A 23,333-nucleotide genomic window follows, 5' to 3' on the forward strand; every position below is an offset into this window, starting at 1 on the left:
TGCTCTCTTTGGGTGTCTGATGTGCTTCTATGGCACATCTGATATTGTAATAATTAATGACATGATGTCAGGGAATGGTCTGAAGATGAAGACTGGGGAATGCATTCTATGGCAGACCACCTTCTCTCCGATGGAGAGTTGTAGTAGGAAGAGTCACTCCCCTTGTCCACAGTGTGTTCAGAAGCAGAGAGAGAGACAGAAGTTGACCAGCTTAGGGAGGAGTTACCCAGTTATGAGATAATGATGAGGGAGCCAGAAGGGACGGGTCAGCTAGTTGATGTTAGGAGACCAGACTGCCCTCTTGATAACAAAGCACACAAGTCATAATTAGCTTGAAGATTTATTGCAATACACACAATTAGCCTCGGATGTCTAACCGAGCATCCGTGCCTTACGAGTCAGTTGACCCTTCTGAGGAGTGCTTCCTGCTTCTGCAGAATATCCTGAACCTATGACCCTTACATTTCTTGTTTTGATTCCTGTCTAATACCTTTTCCATACATCTACTCCCTGGGCTCGGGAGATTTATTGCTTCCTCTTCTGCTTCAGTCGATCGATCAATTGATCAATCTAGTTTCCTTCCATTAGATATTGCTTGGGAGATATGATACCATGTGACGGCTGCAGATGAAACCAAAGGTTTGACAGTGTTACGGGTTGAGGGACATTTAAGCACCCTGAAACGCTTTCTATAAAAAATGGACTCTCCACTACTTCTTACTGTATCTTTGAAATGATAAAAAGAATTGGGAGTAACCTCTATTCCTCCTCCAACTCCCAATAATGCTTTATTTATTATTTATCTTTATATATTTCATTTATAAAAATATATGCTGCTTGGTTGTACAAAACCTCAAAATGTTTTACAGGAAGCTAAAACAATATAATTTAGTAAAAATACTAAAACAGATTAAAATTACCTTTGCTATCTAGGACCTGGGTGGGCTTGTATAAACAAAAATGTTTTTAGCAAGCAACAAAGAGACTACAGTGAAGGAATTATGGTTTTAAATTGTGGTGATTGTTAGTATTCTGTGTGCTCAGCAACAACAGCTTGATATGCCTATGTGCCACATCTCACGATGTTCTGCACCTGAATATTATGTTATCGTTTCAAGGTCATGGAGGCTTGCTAGCTATAAAACCTCTCAGTTGCAGTGAAATGTGTGGGATGGTAATGAAAGGAACGGATGGCAACAGTTATCACTCTGGAACACTGAGAAGATTTATCTGAGTGGATAGGGTTTAGAGACAGGATAGAATTACTTTTGTAAATAATTGTTCCCAGTTCTCTGGGTTCTATCAAAATGAATGCTGTCAAAAGGATTTAACACAATGCTTCTGCTTTGTTTGTGCACACTGCCTACTTAATGACAGTGGGCAGTGGTATTAATTCCAACAGTTAGTCATGTCTCCAAGAAACCTAAGAACTGAGCAACGTGGCATGATGACATTGAGCAGAGAGAACTTACAAAATATAATATCACCAGCCTGGGAAAGGTTCTATGCCATGTACCACCACTGTATTATCTTGGCCATAATAATAATAATAATAATAATAATAATAATAATAATAATAATAATGTATATTGTTGTATATTGTATATTGTCTCCCTGCTTATTTAACTTATATGCAGAATTCATCATGCAAAAGGCTGGACTAGATGAATCCCAAACCGGAATTAAGATTGCCAGAAGAAATATCAACAACCTCAGATATGCAGATGGCACAACCTTGATGGCAGAAAGTGAGGAGGAATTAAAGAACCTTTTAATGAGGGTGAAAGAGGAGAGGGCAAAATATGGTCTGAAGCTCAACATCAAAAAAACCAAGATTGTGGCCACTGGTCCCATCTCCTCCTGGCAAATAGAAGGGGAAGAAATGGAGGCAGTGAGAGATTTTACTTTCTTGGGCTCCTTGATCACTGCAGATGGTGACAGCAGTCACGAAATTAAAAGACGCCTGCTTCTTGGGAGAAAAGCAATGACAAACCTAGACAGCATCTTAAAAAGCAGAGACATCACCTTGCCGACAAAGGTCCGTATAGTTAAAGCTATGGTTTTCCCAGTAGTGATGTATGGAAGTGAGAGCTGGACCATAAAGAAGGCTGATCGCCGAAGAATTGATGCTTTTGAATTATGGTGCTGGAGGAGACTCTTGAGAGTCCCATGGACTGCAAGAAGATCAAACCTATCCATTCTGAAGGAAATGAGCCCCGAGTGCTCACTGGAAGGACAGATCGTGAAGCTGAGGCTCCATGAGAAGAGAAGACTCCCTGGAAAAGACCCTGATGTTGGGAAAGATTGAGGGCACTAGGAGAAGGGGACGACAGAGGATGAGATGGTTTGACAGTGTTCTCGAAGCTACGAACATGAGTTTGACCAAACTGTGGGAGGCAGTGCAAGACAGGAGTGCCTGGCATGCTCTGGTCCATGGGGTCACGAAGAGTCGGACACGACTAAATGACACAACAACAACAACAACAACAACAACAACTACAACTACAACAACAACAAATTTATACCCCACCCATCTGGCTGGGTTTCCCCAGCCACTCTGGGCGGCTTCCAGCAGAACATTAAAATACAATGATTCATCAAATATTAAAAGCTTCCCTAAACAGGGCTGATTTCAGATGTCTTCTAAAAGTCTGATAGTTGTTTGTTTGTTTGTTTGTTTGTTTGTTTGTTTGTTTGTACCCCCAAAATAGGTGGAGGGAAAGTGACCCCCAGCCTGAAGCACAAGGTGATAGGAGTACCTTTAGCAGGTTCGGACAATGAGAGCACTGAATAGCCTGCCTCCATCCGGAGAGCTAGATAAACTGAATTGACTTCAGTTCATTGATCCTTGATGGGCTAATATTGCACACTTGAGTCGTCATTTTGCATTGGTACAAATCGGGTTGCCAATCTCAAAACATGAAAGGACTCAGTAAAGGAGGTCACCCCAGAAAAGAAAAGAAATAGAAATATTTATCCTGTCTTTCGTATAAAGCCGCCAGTGTCCCCTGAGTAGTTGCAAATATGCACCTAATAAGCGATATCTCCCTCAACTTCTTTACTTTTATTATAAAACTGACCTGCAAAATCTCCCTAATAAAATCCTAGAAGTCTCCGTTGCTTATCTGTTAATCTGAAATAATGATTTGTTTTGAACGGCACAGTGGGAACTTAGGAGCAAGCATAGAGTGAGGAATCGTATAGGTTACACATCACAGAGATTGCTGTAATTCACTATAAAGTTAGTGGAGTAGAGGAGGCAAATTGCACCATTGCCATTTCTAGTACAAACAATAAATTGTGGCAGACTAATTCCATCATCGAGGTTGCTATAGGTCATCCTCAACTCACTGCTCAGTTTCTGTCCCACTAGGGTTGAGTGACATTTCCACAACTATTTTTGCACCAGCAGGCCTGCTATGGATGATGCCACCCACAGGACAAATATTTTGCTATACGGATTATCTCCTCTGTAATTATCCAAATGACTATGTTCGATTCAGCTGGCCAAAGCTCTGTGGCTTTCCAGAAGACAACAGGCAACCCCCCTCGAAAAAACAACTCATATTGATATGATTTTATAACCACACTGTGTCATTGCCAGATACAGTTAGGGACTTGAGACAGGCAGAAATTAAATGCAGATAGTTCCACCCTGAGTTGTGTAGGTCAGGTTCCCAACTGGCATTCAAGACATGATTTGTTCACCCGCTAAATATTAAATATAAGCTGCATATAGGTCAAATAATATATCTTTTCAAAGCAGGCAGCCATCTAAGCCATCTTGTTCAAACTCGGCTTGCAAGTTTAACCATGCTGTAGAGTGTGTGGAGGAAATTATGTCTTGAAGACACTCACTCCATCAGGAAGATGAGCATTGTGATGTTACTGTTGCTATTGCTACCTCATATGACCTGCAAAGTATCAGATTGTCAATGCAAAGGAAATAATCCTGTGCACATTTCACAGGAATGGTATCAGCCAAGCAAAATAACCATTGGCGGAATAATGTCTCACCTCATCTTCCTTTTATCTGACCTTTCTTTCCAGATGCACCCTTCAGAAGAAGAGATTGATGCCCATCTGTAAGAAATTATTTTTCCCATGCACCCTTGAAGAGAGGTTTGCTTTTATTTTGGCTTTTATTTACATTTTCATGTCTATGAATGATTAATTAGGTAGTAAATATGGAATTGCTGTTGATGATTATTTCTGACTCATCCTTTATCCTAAAGATACAAGGCAGGTTGCAAGAATAAAAAAAACCACCCATTTTAAACAGAGATTAAAATTAATTACAGTCACAATAATTTCTATTTCAGTTGTCAAAGGCCAGGGTAAATAGGTGCGTCTTGAAATTTCTATTCAAATAAAATAGAAAGGTATTAATAAATGCATTTGCTGGTGGTACATGACAAAATTTATATACTGTTTGATTTTAATAAAATACAGAAAACAGTCATTAAAATCGTGTTTAAAATCACTTAAAACAGATATTTTAAAACGTTCAAAACTAAGGAAACATTAAGCTAAAACAGTTTTTATGAAATGTATTTTTTGGATTAGGCTTTCCAGAGTGGCTGGGGGAACCCGGCCAGATGGGCGGGGTATAAATAATAAATTATTATTATTATTATAAAACAAACAGCCAACCAAAAATGTTCTAAGAAGGCAATGGGATGAATAAAGTGAAGGTGCCCTTTATCAGATTTGAAGCAAGAACTGCCAATGAACAAACGCCACCTTTTCACTTTCTCCCAAACTTCACAGGATATTTTCAGGGGGGAGGGAGTAAGTGTTGGAGATTGCAAGAGTGTGTGCTTATACATTTCATGCATTTTGCTACTGTCTCCAAATTAAGTTTCTTTCAAATTAATGAAGTACACAGTAAAGGGCCTTAATAACAGGACCTTTGAGTCATTAAATTTCTAAAAGACAGTTTTACTCTACTCCGGTTATTGCATATAAGCTAAATCATGTATGGGGTGGCTATGCTACCTATTAATTTATTTGCTTCCAGATTTGTTTCATTTGTTTTAAAATTACGGCTTCTTCAGGAAGATCTGTTGAAATAAAGTGAAAACAGAGGGGAAACGTTTCAGAAGACTTATGTTTCTTGCACGTATTTTTAAAAAGTTGTCCATGCATTTTGCAACTACATGCACACAACTTTTCAAAATGAAATTTCATCATGAAGTTTGAGGTTTTCTGCAGTTATAAGAATGGACTTGTATATATTTAATCCCCCCCCTTTTTCTGCTGGAACAGCTTGGATGAAAAGTGTTGGTTTCCTTTTTTATTCAAATTTTTCAATAACAATAATCTATGATGAAAATGAAAATACTCTCTGGGTTGAGAATGTTGAATTGTAGGAGGGCATTGCCTCAACCATTTCTGGTATGTGTCAACACGCCACGCCCCCCCCCCCAAAAAAATGGTTCCATTAGGGCAATCTGGCTCCTGGACCAAAGCAATTTGTCAGCTCTCATGAACAGGTCACCCCACTCCACTTTGTATTGATGGCAAGAGAATGTATCATTTGTGAAACTATATTTGATGGATCTCACCTTCATGTTATAGTATCTGCAGCTCATGGATAACATGTTGATTTCTCCCATGATACAGTATCTCTGTTTTGCAGGATGGTCCCAAAGTTTTATCAGCACATCCTGGCCTTGGCATTCGCCATAAAAGAGATCAATGAGTTTCCCGATATCTTGCACAACACCACTATTGGGTTGCACATTGATGATAGCTACTACAATGCAAGGATGACCTACCGTGCCACTCTGGAACTGCTCTTCAAATCACCCCATTTCCTCCCAAATTACAAATGTGGCAGCAAAACACAACTAATGGGAGCCATTGGTGGACTTAGGTCTGATACCTCCTCACAGATGGCAGATGTCTTGGGACGTTACAAGATTCCACAGGTATGGAATTCATGGGGAAGTATTTTCAAAATGATTAATATTTTATTTTTTAGATTTACATTCCATTTTTTGCACAGTCCATGCAATGGTTCATAATAAAACTAGTAAATAAAGGGGCAGATGGGGAATGTCAACCTGGAAAGGTAGCCCATCTAGGAGACGGAAAACTCTGGTCCTAAACCTTCACTGTCTTGTGGGGTACCTCCAGGAGAAGAAAATGCTCAGAAGTAAACCCTACACAAATCCAGAGTGGAGTCCCTAAGACGGTTGGATGGTGCTTTGTATGCCTCCTTCTGGCAACTCCGCAACCAAGCAGGTGTCAAACATCTTGCTCTGCTTTCCTTTGGACCACAACAGCATGGCCAAGAGGGGGGTCTTGTCATCTGGGCAGCCCAAGACCTCCATATACACTGTCTAGGCTTGCGCCCTGGGGAAGTCACTTCGCTGTTGCTAACACAGTGGTTTGGCTTCAACCCATTGTCTCTCAAGGAAGATGGATGCCAACAAGTAAATCAGAATCTACCAAAAACACAATCAGCAAACAACAATCACTAACAAAAAAAAAAACCTCTCCTACAAATAGCCTCAGAAAATGTGTGTTGTGAGTAAGAGGATGGATTGAGGTCAATAAATACATGAGAACATGGAAGATGGGGAAGGTGGTAGGGTAGTTAAACTGATCATGGAGCGGGAGGATAGTGTTATTAGATAAGCCTGCCCGCTCACCTCAGAGGTAATATGGCAAGAGGTCTGATTCTGAATGCCCAGGTGGTGTCCACCACCACCCCACCCGAAGTTGCTAGCTCTCTTGGCTGCTTGACAATGATTAGCTTGTCACTCCCCTTCATGCTTTCATAATTTCCTGAGTAGATTATCGCAATACAATCTGTATGGGACTGCTATTGAACAAATATACAGAACCCACAGGCTGGACACCAGTCTGATGTTTGTTTGGAGGTGCACACTACGTAGAATGGAACATGGTGTCTATATTTGTTTCTGTGTGCAATTCCAACTACTGACTCTGGCCTTGGAAATAATAAAAAATATGCATCTAGAATTTATGGCAAGAATAAAACCAGGGAATGATAAGTGTTGGACCGCAGTGATTCCTTAAAGAGTCTTCAGATAAATACCTGTCCATTACTTCTTCTTTTTAGTTTTCTTATGGCTCATTTCATCCAGCAGTGAATGATCACATTGGATCCGCCTCCTTTTACCGCATGGTTCCCAACGAATCTCTTCAGTACCAAGGAATTGTCCAGTTACTTCTGCATTTCAAATGGAAATGGATTGGTTTGATGAGTTTTGATGATGATGGGGGACAGCATTTTCTGCAGACTATAGAAGCCATGCTTTCCGAGAATGGCATCTGCTCAGCCTTCACAAACAAAGTTCCAGCTAATATCCGTATATTGGAAATGGGTGATATGAACAAATACATATTGGAAAGTGTTCCTATTTTTAAGGACAGCAAAGCCAATGCAATTGTTATATATGGGAAAACATCAAACCTCAGGTGGTTGGCTGCCATTATCTTTGGGATCAAAGAGTCTCTTGCTGGTAATCTTTACTACAATGCAAAGGCACCTTTTGGGAAAGTATGGATTACGACAGCCCAGATTGATTTAGCACTATTTCTATTCCAAAAAAACTGGGATATCCAGGTGTTCCACGGAGCCATCTCCTTCACAATTCCTTCAAAAGACATTCCAGGTTTCCAAACATTTGTTCGGAGTGTAAGTCCTACCCAACCAAAAGGGGATGGCTTTATCAAAGATTTCTGGGAGCAAGCATTTGACTGCTTTGTTCCAAATTCTGGTGGCTCCACCGATACTGATGGAGCATGTACTGGTGAGGAGAGGCTGGAGAACCTCCCTGCGCAATTTTTTCAGTTGAAGATGACAGGCCATAGCTACAGTATCTATAATGCCGTTTATGCTGTAGCCCATGCCTTACGTGTCAAATACTCAGCTAGCTCCAACTACAGAAAAATGGAGAGTAGAGGCAAGCCACATCCTTGGCAAGTGGAGCCCTGGCAGGTAATGCCTTGTCACTCACAAACATCTCTGACTTGGGCTAGAGCATTATAGTGGCACATAGAATAGTATGCATGTATTTAGTTTTTAGCTCTCTTAAAAAAAAACAGGTCCAAGCAGCTGGTCACACTCATCACATCAATTTCCTTTCTGTAGTTTCCATATATTGTTTAGACCGGTGGTGTCCAAACGTTTTTCAAAGAGGGCCAGATTTGATGAAGTGAAGGGCTGTGGGGGCTAAGCCAAGCCAAGTTGTTGACCTTTTTTAGGGTTAGAGTTGTTGAGCTTCTTTTAGGTTTGAAGTTGTTAAGGTGTTTTTTTTTTAGGATTTTACCCCAGGAAATAAGCTGCCACGGGGGCCAAATTAAACCGACCAGTGGGCCGGATTAGGCCCCCCAAAACAGACCTTGGACATGCCTGGTTTAGACAAACCTGCTCAGATGCTTAGAAAGTTAACGTAATTTGAATCTGTTTCAGAATATTAACTTTAGTATGTTTTAAAGTTGGGCTGTGAATTTTCCTTGATTTCCTTGTCACATCTTTTTGTAAACTGTTTTGCATATGCCCACTTTTGCCTCCTACCCATCCTGCCACTGGCAACATATCCCCAGGAAGGTGTTCCCACAAAACGACACAGTTCTCTGACTGGGGGAAACCAACTATTGTGTATTACTTTGTTCTTACCTAAGGAAATTGAATTAGCCGTAATTAATTCACTAGGATATATTTCCGAGCAGATATGCTTAGCATGAGCTGGAAATGGTTTGTGTATATCTTACTGAGAATATTCTGTCTCTTATGGGGCTCTCTGTTCTATTTCTCTCCTCGTGTAGCTCCATTCATTGCTTAGGAACAACCCACTCAATAACACTGTTGGAGACGAAATTATGTTCAATGAACATGGGGAATTTGTAGCTGGATTTGATGTTACAAACATAGTCACCTTCCCAAACAATTCCTATGTCAGAATCAAGGTGGGAAGACTGGATCCTCAGGCTGCTCCAGACAAATCACTCACCATCAACAAGGAGAAACTTGAGTGGCACAGAGACTTGTCTCAGGTGCATCATTGACATCCATCCGTGGGCTGGCATCTGTTTAAAATAAATGGATACAAATTTTGTTTCATACAATCAATGACATTCATTGGCTTGGCATAATATTAGCACATTATTCCAATTAATAAATAACAACGTATCTTGAATAAGGCTGGTAATTTGTTGGTTTGTTTTTGAACTTAGAGTAATTTTGTATGCTGTCCATCACTTTGCTAGGTTTTTTTTAATAGAAAAAGGCAGCCTACAATTATATATATACACACACACACACACACACACACATTATATTATATTATATTATATTATATTTTATATATATATATATATATATATATATATATATATATATATATATATATATAATGAGTGATATCATTACTAGAGAAATTGTGAATCGGCAAAGGGGAGGGCTATTAGTCTACAGGAAGCAAAACAAGAGACGTAAGTTTCATAAATTCAATATATTCTGTCATCATAGGAAGGAATCTTCAGAAGGGTCATCTTGAGTAATGATGCCAGAGGCTTTGTTATAGCCATCTGGAGCTATCTGTTTTTGCAATAAATCCTCCTTTTTAATTACCTATGCTTACTGTGTTATCAAGCTGAGGACCGGGACTTCTGACAGACACTGAGCTGGGATATATTTGTACAGGAAGTCCCTAGACCTAGGTTTTTGAACCTGACTTCATAGCAAACAGGAATCCACTGCAGAAGATTGGTGCTGGTGGCTAAGAGACTGTAGATATTTTAGCCCGTCTTGTCTTCCTATTTCTAATTCCATTTCATTTTTTGGTATTTTTTAGTTATTGAAAAAAAATATAGGAATGGGTTTGACATAGATAGAGATTTGTTTATCATGTTTTCCCTCTTATTCCAATAGTAAGCATTGCCCACACTCTCTGCACTGTCTCTGTAGTCACATATGTTAATGTTTAAAGCTAATCAACCCTTCTTTATAAAATAAAAACAATTAATTCCATGGAAAATTATTCCTTCGTCAATGTATAGGTGCCTCCATTCTCCTTATGTAACGATAAATGCTATCCTGGGTACAGCAGGAAAAAGAAGGAGGGGATGAAATTTTGTTGCTACGATTGTTATCCGTGCCCAGAGGAAATGATCTCAACACAGGAAGGTAGGAGACATGTTTAAATATTTCTAATGAAAAGTATAAACAGTTCTTGGAAGTGGATACATGAGATTTAGCCTGTACATTATTTTCAATAGTGTTTTTATGGATGGGAAGGAGATGGAAAGGTTGCTTCAGCAAATAAGCAGCATATTGTATCACCCCTTAATAATGTTTGAAACAATTGATCATTTGTTGAAATCTTGGAACTCTACCAAAAAGAGGGGGGTAGGGGAGAAAATCATAGGTCTGCACAAAAGAAAGCTGGTTCACTTTGGCTGAATTAACCCAAAGGAGCCAGTCAAGGGGTCCCGTGAGCTTTTGAGTCTGCCTAAAGCGCTGACAAAGATGGGGAATAGTAGAAAACCTAGAAAAATAATAGACAACAAAGAAGGAGGAAAAAGAAATGCGTACTGATTCATTACATCGGTATTGGTTATCTCTGTTTATGTTCTAAGAGAAGGTTATATGTCTATAATGTAAAAGGGAAGGGAAGGCTGGGGAAATCTCAATTGAAATCAATCCCTTTTCCCTATCTCCAAATAACCTGCCACACCACAAGTCTTTCTTTACTCTAAAGGGTTAAAGAACCCTGGCAAACCGCATGTTTCTTATGCAGAATGAATTAGAATTAATCCCTGGAAACAATGACCATGACTGCAATACTGATTTAGAAAGTTGGTTCAGATTATATATATACTAGTATCTTGAAGCCCGTGAAATTAACGGGTGCTAGAACATGCAATTCCCCCGCCGATTCCCCCCTCTCTCCCCCTCCCTTCTTTTCTCCACCCACATGTCCCGGGACTCTCCTGGGCTGCCACTGGCGCTGCTCCTCTGTCGCTGCTCCGCCTCCTCCTCCTCCGCTGCTGCGGTCCATGCCTAGGCAGGGGAGGGGGGAAGGTAGGGGCGGCCAGGGCCCTCTTTCCTTCCTGCCCTCCCCCTGGGCTCGAGCCTGCTTTTGCGAAGGGTTAGCGGGGAAGAATGAGCAGCATCCCTCCGCTGCCACTGGCTTCTTGCTGAACGCAGTGGAAGCATGGGGTAGCAGAGGAGATGCTTCACGGAGCAGGGGAGCAGGGGCAAGCGACGGGCGGCTGCCACCCGCCCCTCCTTCCCTGCTCCCTGTCAAACATCTCCCCCCTGGGCTGCTCTTTCTCCCCCCCATGCACTGTCCCCGCTTCTGTCTGCCTCTGACCCTGCACCACGAGGGAAACGGTAGGCAGGGGGGGGGAGAGAGAGTGCGTGTGCGTGACGCCCGCTTGCTGCTGGTCGTCGGGGGGGAGGAGCGTAGGAGAGGGGGAAAAGGGGAAAAGCAGCCTCCTTCTCCTCGCCTTTCCCAACCCACCCAGAGCTGAGCCCGCCACACGCCGGGTGGGGGGAGGGGTTGGGATCCGGCGATGGGGTGGGGGTGGGGAACGGCGGCGGCGGGGACACGAACGCCCCGGCGGCGGCAGGGAACGCGTGCTAGCGTCTCAATCCCTCACGGTCCCTTCCCCTCTTCCCCTCGCGCCATTAATCGGGAGGTGAGGTGCGGAATGGCAGTTTGGAGGGGAAGCCGTTGAGGGAGAGAGAACCGCATTCCGCCCCCCCGGCACTGTGTGCGTCCAGTCTCTGTGTCCAATCCCTGTGTCCGTGGGGCACATGCTCAGTAGCGCGGAAAACGGGACACACGGAATCTGGATGCAGAGACACAGGGACTTTATTATATAGGATATTACACACACACACACATACATATCTTTTTCTTTCAGATTTGGACTACTGTACCAGATGCCCTGAAGATCACTTCCCTAATAACCGTAGAAATCACTGCATCCCCAAGATTCAAAGTTTTCTTTCTTTTGAAGATACTTTGGGCCTTACTTTGACTTCTCTGGCTCTTCTCTTTACCCTGATCGCAGCTCTGGTGCTGGCAGTCTTCCTTAAGCAGCGGGACACTCCCATCGTCAAAGCCAACAATCGGAGCCTCACCTACCTTCTCCTTGCCTCCCTCCTCCTTTGCTTCCTCTGCGCTTTGCTGTTCATTGGACAACCCAATAACATCACCTGCCTCCTCAGACAAACAGCTTTTGGCATCGTCTTTTCGATTGCAGTCTCTTCCGTCTTGGCTAAGACTATTACAGTGGTTGTGGCTTTCATGGCCTCCAAGCCAGGAAACATCTTCCGGAAATGGGTGGGGAAAAGATTGGCACATTCTGTCGTACTGTGTTGCTCCCTCGTTCAAGTCGCCGTTTGTGCTGGTTGGTTGGTTTTTTCTCCCCCATTCCCAGATTTGGACAGTCACTCAGTGCATGGAGAAATCATCGTTGAATGTAATGAAGGGTCAGTCACCATGTTCTACTGTGTCCTGGGTTATATGGGCTTTCTAGCCACTGTCAGCTTCACGGTGGCTTTCTTTGCTAGGAAGTTGCCAGACAGTTTCAATGAAGCCAAGTTCATCACTTTCAGCATGTTAGTCTTCTGCAGTGTGTGGCTGTCCTTTGTTCCAACCTACCTGAGCACCAAGGGGAAATACATGGTGGCCGTGGAGGTCTTCTCCATCCTGTCATCTGACTTAGGTTTACTGAGCTGCATCTTTACTCCTAAATGCTACATTATTGTTTTTAGGCCTGATCTGAACAAAAAGGAGCAGCTAATAAGGAGAAAAAATTAACGTTTCAAATATTCAAATCGTTTTCTTCATTTTAATTTGTTTTCTGTGAAAGTCAGTTTCCCTGTGCAATGTCTGATTTTGAACCATCCTTTTGAAATATGTGAAGCATTCTTCTCAAATATACAAAACAAACAGCAGGTGAAATTTATGTAGAATGAAACCTTCATATGCATTTTTGAATAATGCCTTCCTCAGTATTGAATTTTGTTCCTGTTTGCTTGGTGAAATACAGTAAATTGTAGAATTTGGAAAAAAAATGTTGAGCACACTAATCCATAGTGTCCTGATTTCCCCATTCTGGTTTTTGTGTATATGTGAGCCTTAAAGTACAAAACTGCACTCGTGCTTTAGAGCCACAACAGCCATTTTGTGCCATGCCAGCCCTCTAGTGGAAGCCATTTTGTATCGTGTGACGGATACAATGGCTGCTATTTTGTTACTTGTGCTCATATACATTTTCAAAATCATAGCTCCCTTGGCTCATAGCTATTGTGAGTGCTCACATTACATGTACTTTTTAAAGTACAAAACTCTATATAATAAAGTCCCTGTGTCTCTGCGTCCAGTCCCTGTGTCCCTGGGTTTGTGTTACTGTGCATGTGCCCCACGGACACAGGGATTGGACGCAGAGACTGGACGCACGCACACATGCTCCCCCCCTGCCTCCTCCAACTGCTGCTCCAGGCCGGACAGCGCCTCACTGCAGGGCACGTTGGGGAAGCGAGGGTGGAGGTTGGCGGAGGTGAATGGGGGGAGGAAGGGCGCCCTGAAGACTGGGGAAATTAAAAAAGCAAGTTCAGTGGGTTCCTTCCCCACATCTAGAGCAGCAGGTTTTCCCCCACCTCTGCCCCACACAGGGTCTGATCTCCACCACTCCCTTACCACACAAAGTTTCTGCCTTTCTCCCCTTTGCAGCGTGTGATGAGCCATCTTTCCCGCCCCTACCATTTCCCTCGCGGTCCTCAGGCTGCGGCGGCGGACAAGGAGGGGGCTCAAGCCCAGGGGGAGGGCAGGAAGGAAAGAGGGCCCTGGCCACCCCTACCTTCCCCCCTCCCCTGCCTAGGCATAGACCGCGGTGGCAGAGCAGCGACGGAGGAGCCCGTGAGAGGAGCGGTGGGGCCGCGGCCTTCCCTCCCTCTCTGCGCTCGGCTGCGGGGCACGACGGGAGAGCGAGTTTGTTTACTTGTGTTCCTGGCACGCCCTGCGGCCGAGCGCAGAGAGGGAGGGAAGGCCGCGACCCCTCCGCTCCTCTCACATACGTTCTAGCGCCCGTTTACTTAACGGGCTGAATGACACTAGTCTACTAATAAAAGCCTAGAGGACTCCAGTGATCATATATCGCTCCAAAATACACATAGCTGCCAAGTTTTCCCTTTTCTCGCGAGGAAGCCTATTCAGCATAAGGGAAAATCCCTTTAAAAAGGGGATAACTTGGCAGCTATGAAAATACATATTAATCTGATATGAGGAATTATCTTGTGATAACCAGTGGAAAATGAGGACAAGGGACAGGGCAGGGTTTGTGGGAAATGACACATCACCAAAGGTGGCCATAGTGCCATTGGAGAAGAGGAGTTCAACTGTAACTTTGACAGATCTAATGCAAATATCCCTGTATCCAGACCTTTTCCATCCTTGTGATCACTGTGGGTCACTTTCAAGTCACCACTCAGCTGAAGACGAACTAGAGAGCTGAAGAAGTTTGATTAGACATCTCACAAACATGTTAGAATCAGCAGGTGGTGATGTCACCCTGTACTTACCCAAATTACTGTATTTCATTCAGCTGGCCAACCCTGCAGGGACTTTTCAGTGGGGTGTTGATGGAGAAAATAAGCATACCTGAAAGGATTTTATATCATCCCATTGTAAAATTGCCAGCTACAGGTAGGGGGATTGGAGAGAGGCAAGGCTTGAGATCTAAAAGGTCAAGAGTCAGATTATTGTCTTGCAATTGTTGTTGAAGGAACATTTACCCTCTCGGTGGTAAATGCAAGCTGGATACAAGATACAGGTCCCTAAAAGTGTATTTTCAAAAAAAAGTGGCATCAGAGCTAATTTGTTCAAACCAAGCTAGCAGTAATAACTATACCATAGCATAGAGCATCAGAAATAAATCTCGGTTCAGAGCTTCCTATGGCCATCAGGATGAGGTTTGAGATGTTGTTCTTGCTGTTGCTACCACCTATGGCTTTCAAAGTAGAAAGTTTCAACTGCACTGGGAATGATCCAGTACATATTCCGCATGAATGGAACCAGTCAAGTGAAATCCTCATTGGAGGAATAATGTCTCATATCTACTTCCTTTTAACTGACGTTGATTTTCTGAAACACCCTTTGGAGGAAGAGATTGGTGTCCAACTGTAAGAAATTATTTTTCCCACACACCATAAAAGTGAGCTTTGCTTTTATTTTGGTGTTTATATCCTTTTAGAATCACCAAAGGTTAGTTTATATTGAACAGTATCAATTGTTGTGACTAGAGTGAATGTTCATAAGGACCAGAGCACATTAACTAGATATATCATTGTTTTAAAAACCTATTTGAATCATTAAAATATTTTGAGATGTTTTCACTCAATTGAGGTGATAGGCTTACCTGCTGAGGCTTCCGATTTTAGCAAAGTTACAGGTAGGTAGCCGTGTTGGTCTGACATACCAATGACAAACTTAGTTGGTCTCTAAGGAATTTTTATATTTTGTTTCGACTATGGCAGACCAACACGGCTTTGTAGTTGTTGTTTAGTCGTGACCGACTCTTCGTGACCCCATGGACCATAGCATGCCAGGCACTCCTGTCTTCCACTGCCTCCTGCAGTTTGGTCAAACTCATGTTCGTAGCTTCGAGAACACTGTCCAACCATCTCGTCCTCTGTCGTCCCCTTCTCCTAGTGCCCTCCATCTTTCCCAACATCAGGGTCTTTTCCATGGAGTCTTCTCTTCTCATGAGGTGGCCAAAGTATTGGAGTCTCAGCTTCAGGATCTGTCCTTCCAGTGAGCACTCGGGGCTGATTTCCTTCAGAATGGATAGGTTTGATCTTCTTGTAGTCCATGGGACTCTCAAGAGTCTCCTCCAGCACCATAATTCAAAAGCATCAATTCTTCAGCGATCAGCCTTCTTTATGGTCCAGCTCTCACTTCCATACATCACTACTGGGAAAACCATAGCTTTAACTATATGGACCTTTGCCGGCAAGGTGATGTCTCTGCTTTTTAAGAGGCTGTCTAGGTTTGTCATTGCTTTTCTCCCAAGAAGCAGGCGTCTTTTAATTTCGTGACTGCTGTCACCATCTGCAGTGGTAAATAATAAAGAAAGCAATCCAGTAAAAGTAAGCCAATGTGAATTTCATTTTCTGTCCAACTAAAAGTATTTACCACAACCATCTTCTGGCAATTGTAGCTTTTGCTTTTCACTGGACAGCTAAATTATCTTAAAACCAGAGTGGAACCATATTTTAATGAACTGTTGATTTTTCTCATAAGAAGAGCTTGTAAATCTGTTTGCAGGATGGTGCCAAAATTCTACCAGCACATCCTGGCCTTGGCATTTGCTGTACATGAGATCAACGAGAATTCCAACATCTTGCCCAATGTCACTCTTGGGTCCCACATCTATGATAGCTACTATGATGCAAGGATGACCTATCGCACCACACTGGATCTTATTTTCAAATTCCATCAGTTTTCCCCCAACTACAAATGTGACACCCAGACACATCTAATGGGCATCATTGGTGGACTTAGATCTGATACATCCTCACAGATGGCAGATATTTTAGGACTTTACAAGATTCCACAGGTAGGATCTATGTGTTGCATTCATAGGGGATAATAAAATGTTCTTCTTTTCCTAGAAGGAGTCTCAGGGCTCACCCACACTTCTGTCTGTGCCTCGATTTCTTGGCTTCAAGGAACAGATCAAATTAAATTATATCATCCAGGTTTTGGAGCTGGATGCATATTGTCTTGCTTCTTTGGACCAATAGTTTGCTTTGGAAAAGAGGCAAGGGGAAATGCAACCTGGCTCATTCTTCAGGATGCTAATACCGTTAAAATCTGTTTCTTTCTTTGTGTTAGTTTTCATACGGCTCATTTCAACCAGCAATGAATCATCAAGCAGCTTTCCCTTCCTTTTACCGCATGGTCCCCAATGAAGCTCTCCAGTACCAAGGAATTGTTGAGCTACTAGTGCATTTTAGATGGAAATGGGTTGGGCTGATGACTTTTGATGATGCTGGTGGAGAACATTTCTTACAGGTCATGGAAGCAATCCTTTCCAAGAATGGAATCTGTTCAGCCTTCACAAATAAAGTTCCAATTTATATGAGAATATTGGAAATGAGTGAAATGAACAAATACATTATGAAGAGCGTGCCAGTTTTCAAGAACAGCAAAGCCAATGTGATTGTTCTATATGGAGAAACTGCGAATATTAGATGGCTGGCAGCCATTATCTTGGGGATAAAGAAGTCTCTAGCAGCTGAGTCTCAGTACAACGAGACCACATCTTTTGGGAAAGTATGGATTACAACAGCCCAGATTGATTTTGCACTCTTTATATTACAAAAAACCTGGGATATCCAAATGTTCCATGGTGCTATTTCCTTCACAATTCCTTCAAATGAGGTTCAAGGATTCCAAAAATATATTCAGACTTTAAAACCTACTCAAGCCAAAGGAGATGGTTTTATCACAGATTTCTGGGAACAAGCATTTGACTGCTTTGTTCCAAGTTCTGATGGCTTCACAGATATTGATGGAGCATGTAGTGGTGAGGAGAAGCTGGAGAGCCTTCCTGGGCAATTTTTTCAATTAAGCATGACCGGTCACAGCTACAGTATCTATAATGCTGTCTATGCTGTGGCACATGCCTTGCAGATCATGCATTCACAAAGATTAAATTACAGACAAATGGAAAATGGAGGCAAGATGCATCCTTGGAAAGTGGAACCCTGGAAGGTAATGCCTCTGCAATCCATTTAGAACATGTGTCTAAACCCTTGGTCCCGCTCATCAATTTCAATCCTCCCTAGAAATATTTAGGGTATGTTTTGTTTTGTTTTTATTAAAAAAAGATTATCTATTTTCAGGAAGAGTGGAGTTTGAGGGGAGGGTGATGGAAGATTTTGCAACTTTTGGTGAAGTGTTCAAATGTTGCACCTCACACTTGGTACCATAAGTGAGATGCTGTCCCTTACCATAACCCTTTAACTGAAAAATAGTTGCATACATAACTGTATGGTAGAACACTGTGGTATGAAGTACAGAATAATAGAACACTTTTTATCATGAAAGTTATGTACAACATAGGCCCAAACTCCTGATCTCACTCATCTCCTCAACCTATCTGCTACCTTCCCATATCTGCTACCTTAAGCTGGTTAATGTGTCTCATTATGATCTTTTACACTGGAAAAAAAAAGTTCCACACATAAATTGGTTCCCTCTCAAGCACATATAGGAATAAATCATTTTTTTAATTTCATAGAACTTTTTCAGAATGAATATGCAAGGGTTTGTGTGGTAAACCTATTAAAGATTTATTACATTTTCAAATACAACAACATACAAATAAGATCAACAATAAATTAAAAAGAGAACAAAGCCTGTGTGGAGAACATTACTGAAATTGGAATAAGAGAAACGGAAAGTTCACTGCACTTTTGCAGACATTGTAGTAAAATAGATTCCATGAAAAGAGATTTTCAAAGTAAGAGTCACTTATTGATAAGGTAGCCTTGCAACATAGAAGCAAGTGTCACTGAGGTATGCTATTTTTATTTATAAAGCATATAAATAGTGCTCATACAGCATCAAAAACCTGCTATGAAGGGTTAATGTCCAACACCATTCATTCCCAGAAGGACCCCAATGTAGACTTCCAGTTTCAAGTTTGACTGCAGCCAGCAGCAGTTAGCAGCTCCTTCTAAACAAGGGTGAAATTTAGATCACTTTTAACAGCCAAGTGCAGGGCTATAGACAGGCTTGTTAATGAAGAAATATTCATGAATATAGTCAATAAGCTGTTCATTTTTCACACTCCCACCACACATGAAGGAAAGTGTCCTTGTGACTGCAAGCTCTCCAGTACAGTGGCGGGGTGTCCCAGAGTAATATCTTTGAAAAAATTTCGACGTCTTGGCATTTCCCCAGTTCTTTTTCTCTCCCCATCTAGAGTCATTCATTGTTTAGAGACTTTCTATTCAATAACAGTGCTGGTGATGAAATTATGTTTAATGAACACAGAGAAATAGTAGCTGGATTTGACATTACCAACTTGGTCACTTTCCCAAATAACTCTTATGTCAAAGTCAAAGTGGGAAGACTGGATCCTCAGGCTCCCCCTGGTGAAGTGCTCACTATTAATGAAGAGAGACTTGAATGGCACAGAGAATTGTCTCAGGTGTGGAAAATTCTCACTTTATATCGAAGGATAACTTTCATAGTAATTGGGTGGGGGTGGCGGCCTTAGATTTCCTCCTTCATTGTGGTGGAGTAGACCCACCCTCACCTAAAGACTTGTTACAGCATTTCTTACACTGAATTTGCCATTTGTGTGATCACAGATGTTAATATTTCATTTCATCAGCCCTTTGTTTATCGGATATTATTTGGAAAAGAAAAGAAATCCAAACGTTTAATGCTAAATCCTTCCTTTGTTCAAGAATAGGTACCTCCATTCTCTTTATGTAATGACCAGTGCTATCCTGGGTACAGCAGGAAAAAAAAGGAGGGAAATAAATTTTGTTGCTATGACTGTTCTGCATGTCCAGAAGATATGATTTCGAACCAGGCGGGTAGGAGTAATATTTATAATAAATACGTTTGTGTTAGGTTAGAGCCGATAAGTGAGGAGGTTCAGCTGTCGGACTTGGCTGATAGCCCGGAACTGGAAGGGAGGCTTGTTTTGATAAGGGCTGAGGAATTGGCTGGGAGGGGTGAGCAAATGCCAGAAACTCATCAAACCTCAGAAGAGAGTTTGTCCGAGCCTGTTCCTGGGTCTTTAAGGTTAAAAGAACGCAGGAGGGGAGGGTTACAGGATAAGAGGAAATTGCAATACAGACGGAAGCAGAGGGAGGTGTTTGAGCGTAGAGTTAAAAGGAGACGGAATCACGCTAGAGAGCTAGATGAGTCATCATCTGATTAACTAGTGGCCTTGAGCATGAAGCGGCAGTCTGCCTTTGTTTTCTATTTGGAATAAATTTCACTATTCACAAAAAGACTGTGTACTAGTCATTGCTGTTGCTTACAGTTTGTCATGAAAAGTATGGATAGTAGTAGAACTTATATGTGTAAACAAGCACCATTTCTGATTTCTTCATATTTAGCTGCTGCCACTTGCAGAAAATTCTCATTTGTGGTTAGTGTAATAACATCTAGTTTGGGAGGGAGTAAACGATTGCCTGGAGCATGCAAGAACATTGATTATTAATTAGAAATTGTCAACAAGATAAATTTTATTCATTTCTCTGGACAATTCTTCCAATGGGTTGTATAGCTGTAGAGTATTTATCTTTACCAATCCTTGACCCTGCTTTTTGTTTTGTACTCAATTAAATAATTTTTTTTTATTTCCTCCTTCAAAAATTGATTAAAAAATCACACACAAAAACCCAAAAACTCAACAATAATAATATAATCACCTGCAAAGAAACCTAACAGGTGAACACAGTGGGCTTCCAAATCTTCACACCATGCATAATCCAAACACTGTAGTGTCCACCTTCCCATGCCTTTGTTTCTTGGAAGTTAAAAGCTGCAATTGTAACATTCCTCAAAAAGGAGTTGTTCCAACCCTCTGATCATTTTACTTGCCCCTTTCAGAAACTTTTCCAGCACCACATTAGTATTCCAAGAGTGGTCACACTATAGATCAAGCTATCCTCCAAAATTTAAAGATCTTACTACTAGTCAATAACCACCAGATCAGACTGAATTTCTGAATATGTGAAATTTTTGCTGCAATTTACACCTGCTAATGCTGAATTTCATTTGCCATTTTGATGTCCATTCACTCAATACATTTATTCTCTCACTTCAATGCTGGATAAAGGTGGACAATGCTGAATCCAGAAGATTTAAACACTGGATTTGGGTGGATTTTTAGAAAAGTGGCTCTTAATAAGAGAGAACAATTATGGGCATCTTTACAGTATGCATATTATATTTCTCTTACAGACCTGGACTACTGTACCAGATGTCCCGAAGATCACTTCCCTAATAACCGTAGAGATCACTGTATCCCCAAGATTCAAAGTTTTCTTTCTTTTGAAGATACTTTGGGCCTTACTTTGACTTCTCTGGCTCTTCTCTTTACCCTGATCGCAGCTCTGGTGCTGGCAGTCTTCCTTAAGCAGCGGGACACTCCCATCGTCAAAGCCAACAATCGGAGCCTCACCTACCTTCTCCTTGCCTCCCTCCTCCTTTGCTTCCTCTGCACTTTGCTGTTCATTGGACAACCCAATAACATCACCTGCCTCCTCAGACAAACAGCTTTTGGCATCATCTTTTCTATTGCTGTCTCTTCCGTCTTGGCTAAGACTATTACAGTGGTTGTGGCTTTCATGGCCTCCAAGCCAGGAAACATCTTCAGGAAATGGGTGGGGAAAAGATTGGCACATTCCGTCGTACTGTGTTGCTCCCTCGTTCAAGTCGCCGTTTGTGCTGGTTGGTTGGTTTTTTCTCCCCCATTCCCAGATTTGGACAGTCACTCATTGCATGGAGAAATCATCGTTGAATGTAATGAAGGGTCAGTCACCATGTTCTACTGTGTCCTGGGTTATATGGGCCTTCTAGCCACTGTCAGCTTCACGGTGGCTTTCTTTGCTAGGAAGTTGCCGGACAGTTTCAATGAAGCCAAGTTCATCACTTTCAGCATGTTGGTCTTCTGCAGTGTGTGGCTTTCCTTTGTTCCAACCTACCTGAGCACCAAGGGGAAATACATGGTGGCCGTGGAGGTCTTCTCCATCCTGTCATCTGGCTTAGGTTTACTGAGCTGCATCTTTTCCCCTAAATGCTACATTATTGTTTTTAGGCCTGATCTAAACAAAAAGGAGCAGATAATAAGGAGGAAATGTTAAACTTCCAAAAAATCAGATAAATTCATATGTGGCTTTATACAGAGTATGATTGTATCCTATCCTGTTGAAACCTTTGATCTACTCTCCTCACATGCATCAAAGTAAGAAAGGGTTGAAATAGCAATGTAAAATATTTACCATGGCACAAAATATTCCTTACAACCAAACACTTGTAGGGTGGAGGTCGTTGTAACTTTATTGAGATTATTAAGTGGTGTACGATGTAAAGAAACATTATATCACTGGGGGGAATTTATAACCAATAATAAAACAGCATAGAAAAACAGATTTGTAATTGTATCCTTTTTCATGTGATCTAAGCTAAACACCTCATGACAGAGCTAGCTGAGATACATTCTCAGTTAATCATTAGACTTTCAGAGTTCAACTCTATGCTCAGTTGGGAGAGCATGAGACTTATAATCTCAGGGTCGTGGGTTCCACCCCACATTGGGCATAAGATTCCTGCATTGCAGTGGTTGGACCCTCATGGCCCTTTCCAACTCTATGATTCTATGATTCTGTGGGAACAAGAATTCATTCAGAAAAAACAGGGTTTGATCCTATGAATCAGGGAAAGTCTGCACAAAATCACAGGGCTGTTGTTGTTGTTGTTGTTGTTGTTGTTGTTGTTGTTGTGTGTTCTTTACAAGATTTCAGTACATTCTCATACCCCCAAACACCCTAACAGACATATAGAGCATATAGACAATATAAGGACAGAAAAACCTTATAACTATTAAAATACAGGGTTTTTTGTTGCTCATAGATCTGCATTGCTGTGCTACAGAGACATGGCTGAGTGTGATAGAAGCCCAAGGTTTTAGGACAGACACTGGTCTGGCCTAGGCTGAGGGTTCTGATGTAGAGATTCAAATAAAAGCCAACAGCAAAATTGCAAGTATATTTGACCAGGAAATTGAAGTTCAGTTTTATCAGGGTATAATTTTACTCTTGAGGGATCACATTGCTGTACAGATTGATAGTCAGGTGACCTCCCATGAATCAAAGGTTTTGTGTCTCTTTTGTGGGAAATGTATACTTGTGTAGCAAGGCATTTCTCCCACCCTACTCTTCTGTACTCCCCAATTCCAAGAATAAGAGACATGACAACCAATATCTTTGTGAAATCAGACCACAACTTTATTGACAACAGATGTAAGAGGTTTGCCCAAATCATTGGACAGACCCCTCCCCCTCTGGCCCGCCTGCCAGAAGAACTTGAATTTTGTGGTGAACTGGAAATGAGGGCGTCTTTGACATGCCAAGGAGTAACTCCCCCATTGGATTGGACCTGCGGAGTGCTGTGGCCACTTGCCCCTGCCTGGCTGTTCGAACAAAGGCATCTCCCCTGAATCCCTTTTACTGGGTACCCCAATTCTAAGTAAGTAAGAAAGAAAGAAAACATATTATATTATTATATTATATTATATTATATTAT

General features: G+C 41.8%; 2 protein-coding genes across 2 annotated transcripts; both read left to right on the forward strand.

The window, feature by feature from the left end:
- Positions 1 to 7,156: 7,156 nt before the first annotated feature.
- Positions 7,157 to 12,812, forward strand: LOC132591347 (vomeronasal type-2 receptor 26-like). Its single transcript, XM_060269655.2, has 4 exons — positions 7,157 to 7,975; positions 8,806 to 9,033; positions 10,039 to 10,165; positions 11,911 to 12,812. Exons 1-4 carry the CDS (start codon positions 7,157 to 7,159, stop codon positions 12,810 to 12,812), a joined length of 2,076 nt encoding a protein of 691 aa, XP_060125638.2.
- A 4,140-nt stretch (positions 12,813 to 16,952) lies between these two features.
- LOC132591305 (vomeronasal type-2 receptor 26-like) lies at positions 16,953 to 21,892 on the forward strand. Its single transcript, XM_088659944.1, has 4 exons — positions 16,953 to 17,771; positions 18,988 to 19,215; positions 19,483 to 19,609; positions 20,991 to 21,892. Exons 1-4 carry the CDS (start codon positions 16,953 to 16,955, stop codon positions 21,890 to 21,892), a joined length of 2,076 nt encoding a protein of 691 aa, XP_088516070.1.
- Positions 21,893 to 23,333: the final 1,441 nt, after the last annotated feature.

Source organism: Zootoca vivipara, chromosome 16, assembly GCF_965207765.1.
Source record: "Zootoca vivipara chromosome 16, rZooViv2.hap1.1, whole genome shotgun sequence".
In the NCBI taxonomy this organism is placed as follows: Eukaryota; Metazoa; Chordata; class Lepidosauria; order Squamata; family Lacertidae; genus Zootoca; species Zootoca vivipara.

What these genes read in the sequence shown, in the direction of transcription:
- LOC132591347 (XM_060269655.2), top strand. Translation starts at nt 7,157, where the DNA reads ATGGTTCCCAACGAATCTCTTCAGTACCAAGGAATTGTCCAGTTACTT. An exon ending in GGCAAGTGGAGCCCTGGCAG is followed by an intron (nt 7,976 to 8,805) that starts GTAATGCCTTGT and finishes CTCCTCGTGTAG; the next exon opens with CTCCATTCATTGCTTAGGAA. An exon ending in AATGATCTCAACACAGGAAG is followed by an intron (nt 10,166 to 11,910) that starts GTAGGAGACATG and finishes TTTTTCTTTCAG; the next exon opens with ATTTGGACTACTGTACCAGA.
- LOC132591305 (XM_088659944.1), top strand. Translation starts at nt 16,953, where the DNA reads ATGGTCCCCAATGAAGCTCTCCAGTACCAAGGAATTGTTGAGCTACTA. An exon ending in GGCACAGAGAATTGTCTCAG is followed by an intron (nt 19,216 to 19,482) that starts GTGTGGAAAATT and finishes GTTCAAGAATAG; the next exon opens with GTACCTCCATTCTCTTTATG. An exon ending in TATGATTTCGAACCAGGCGG is followed by an intron (nt 19,610 to 20,990) that starts GTAGGAGTAATA and finishes TTTCTCTTACAG; the next exon opens with ACCTGGACTACTGTACCAGA.